The sequence below is a fragment of the Orycteropus afer genome, unplaced genomic scaffold (genome assembly GCF_000298275.1).
Source record: "Orycteropus afer afer isolate SDZICR_OR568_19922 unplaced genomic scaffold, OryAfe1.0 scaffold00128, whole genome shotgun sequence".
NCBI classification, from domain to species: domain Eukaryota; kingdom Metazoa; phylum Chordata; class Mammalia; order Tubulidentata; family Orycteropodidae; genus Orycteropus; species Orycteropus afer.
Genome location: NW_006921715.1, coordinates 6987360 through 6988935, shown reverse-complemented (window position 1 = coordinate 6988935; position 1576 = coordinate 6987360). Strand labels below are relative to the sequence as shown.

Below are 1576 nucleotides of genomic sequence, written 5' to 3'. Positions count from 1 at the left end.
GACCCACAGCGCCCCTAGAGGACAGAGTGGAACTGCCCACAGGGTCTCCAAGGCTGTCAGTCTTCAAGGAGGCAAAGCCCAAACCCAGACCCACTGCTGTGAGTGGATTCCAACTCACAGCGCCCCCTCCAGGACAGAGTGGAACTGCCCACAGGGTCTCCAAGGCTGTCATCTTTATGGATGCCGACCGCCTCATTTTTCTCCTGTGCAGCAGCTGATGGCTCAAACTGCCCACCTTTCAGTTAGCTCCAAGCGCTTAGCCACTGCGCCACCAGGGCCCTTCTAGGCACGAAAGCGAGTGCAAACAGAAGAAAGACGCCAGGAGGCGACTGCAAGGAGTGCGGAGGAGGACAGTGGAGCTGCTGAGACCAGGACGTGTCACCAGAGCCGAGAGCCCACTTCTGGCTCCTGAACTGTGAGAGCGCACGCTGCTGTCCTTAAAGCCACCCCCTTGTGGCAATTCTGGTGCATCAGCACTAGGAGATCCCACCCGGGACCCTGGGAGCCCCATCCAGCCCCCACCGAAGGTGCTCAGCTCACACTGGCGGGGGGTGCCCAGCACCAAGCCCCCAGCACCCGTGCCTGGGGGGGCTGCAGAACTGGGTGGTCCCAGGCCCTTGCTCTCACTCTCGGCATAACCCACCCCTCTGCTCTCCCCACTGGTGCGTAAGTGACCCCCTCTGAGCCGGCTCAGCCAGGGCGTCAGGGGCAGGGAAATTAGTGCTGCAACCCAGGAAGGCACCTCAGCCCCAAGAGAGGGACTCGATCATGGGTCCCCAAAGGTGCAAGGTGCCTGCCTCTGCCGTCACGCGGGACTCTCTGCTCAGCCAGGACCCACAGAGCTTTGAGACCAGGGCACTCGACAAGTGAGGTGCGTGTCGGGGTGAAGCTTCCAGTCACCCCAAGTCCGGGTGGCCCCCTGAGCCCCTTCACGCTCACGACGGTGTGGTCAGGGAAGGGCGCCCCCGGATCCTCTGGGGTCCTTCCCCGCCCCAAACTCAAACGGCGCCACGTGCTGAGCCTGGAAAGCAGCCGGGAGCGCGCACAGCCTGGGCGGTGGGGCCAGGTGGGGTCACGGCCGCCTGTCCTCTCTGCCCAGAGCTACCACCTGCGCCCCAGGGGGAACAGGCGGCGTGGGACAGGGCCGAGCGCCGTGGGAACGACGCCCCCACCTGGACCCATTCCGCGCGGCCCCGGGTGACCGCACGACAGACTCACCGCTGCGACCGCTCCGCATGCCGATGGTGCCGCCGGTGTAGACGGCCAGCAGTCGCCGCTCGGGTTCCGCCGCCCGCGCCATGCCGGCCCCGGGACCGCAGACGGCAGGAGGGTTGTGGAGCTGACGACCCGTGCGCACCCGCAGCAGCCGGGCACGGGGGGCGGGCCCTGCCGGGGCGGGGCGGGGTCTCGGGGCGCGGGGCCTCAGGGACGGGGGCGGAGCCTGCCGGGGCGGGTCCTCTGGGAGGGCCCGGAGGTCCCCCGGAGAGGCCAGAGGGGCGCCTGAGCCCTGGGAGTGGCTGTCGCGGGCTGGGCAGGGCGGCCTGGGTGTCTCTTGTGACTGTGACGAGGGTCCCGC

At 67.8% G+C, this 1576-nt stretch overlaps 1 protein-coding gene across 1 annotated transcript in view; it reads right to left on the bottom strand.

Annotated features, from left to right (window-relative positions):
• ASPG (asparaginase) overlaps window positions 1-1300 on the bottom strand; it is a 35913-nt gene extending 34613 nt beyond the window's left edge. The window contains exon 1 of the mRNA XM_007944623.1: window positions 1219-1300. Coding sequence (XP_007942814.1) covers window positions 1219-1300 — 82 coding nt within the window. The remainder of the gene's footprint in view (window positions 1-1218) is intronic.
• Window positions 1301-1576: the final 276 nt, after the last annotated feature.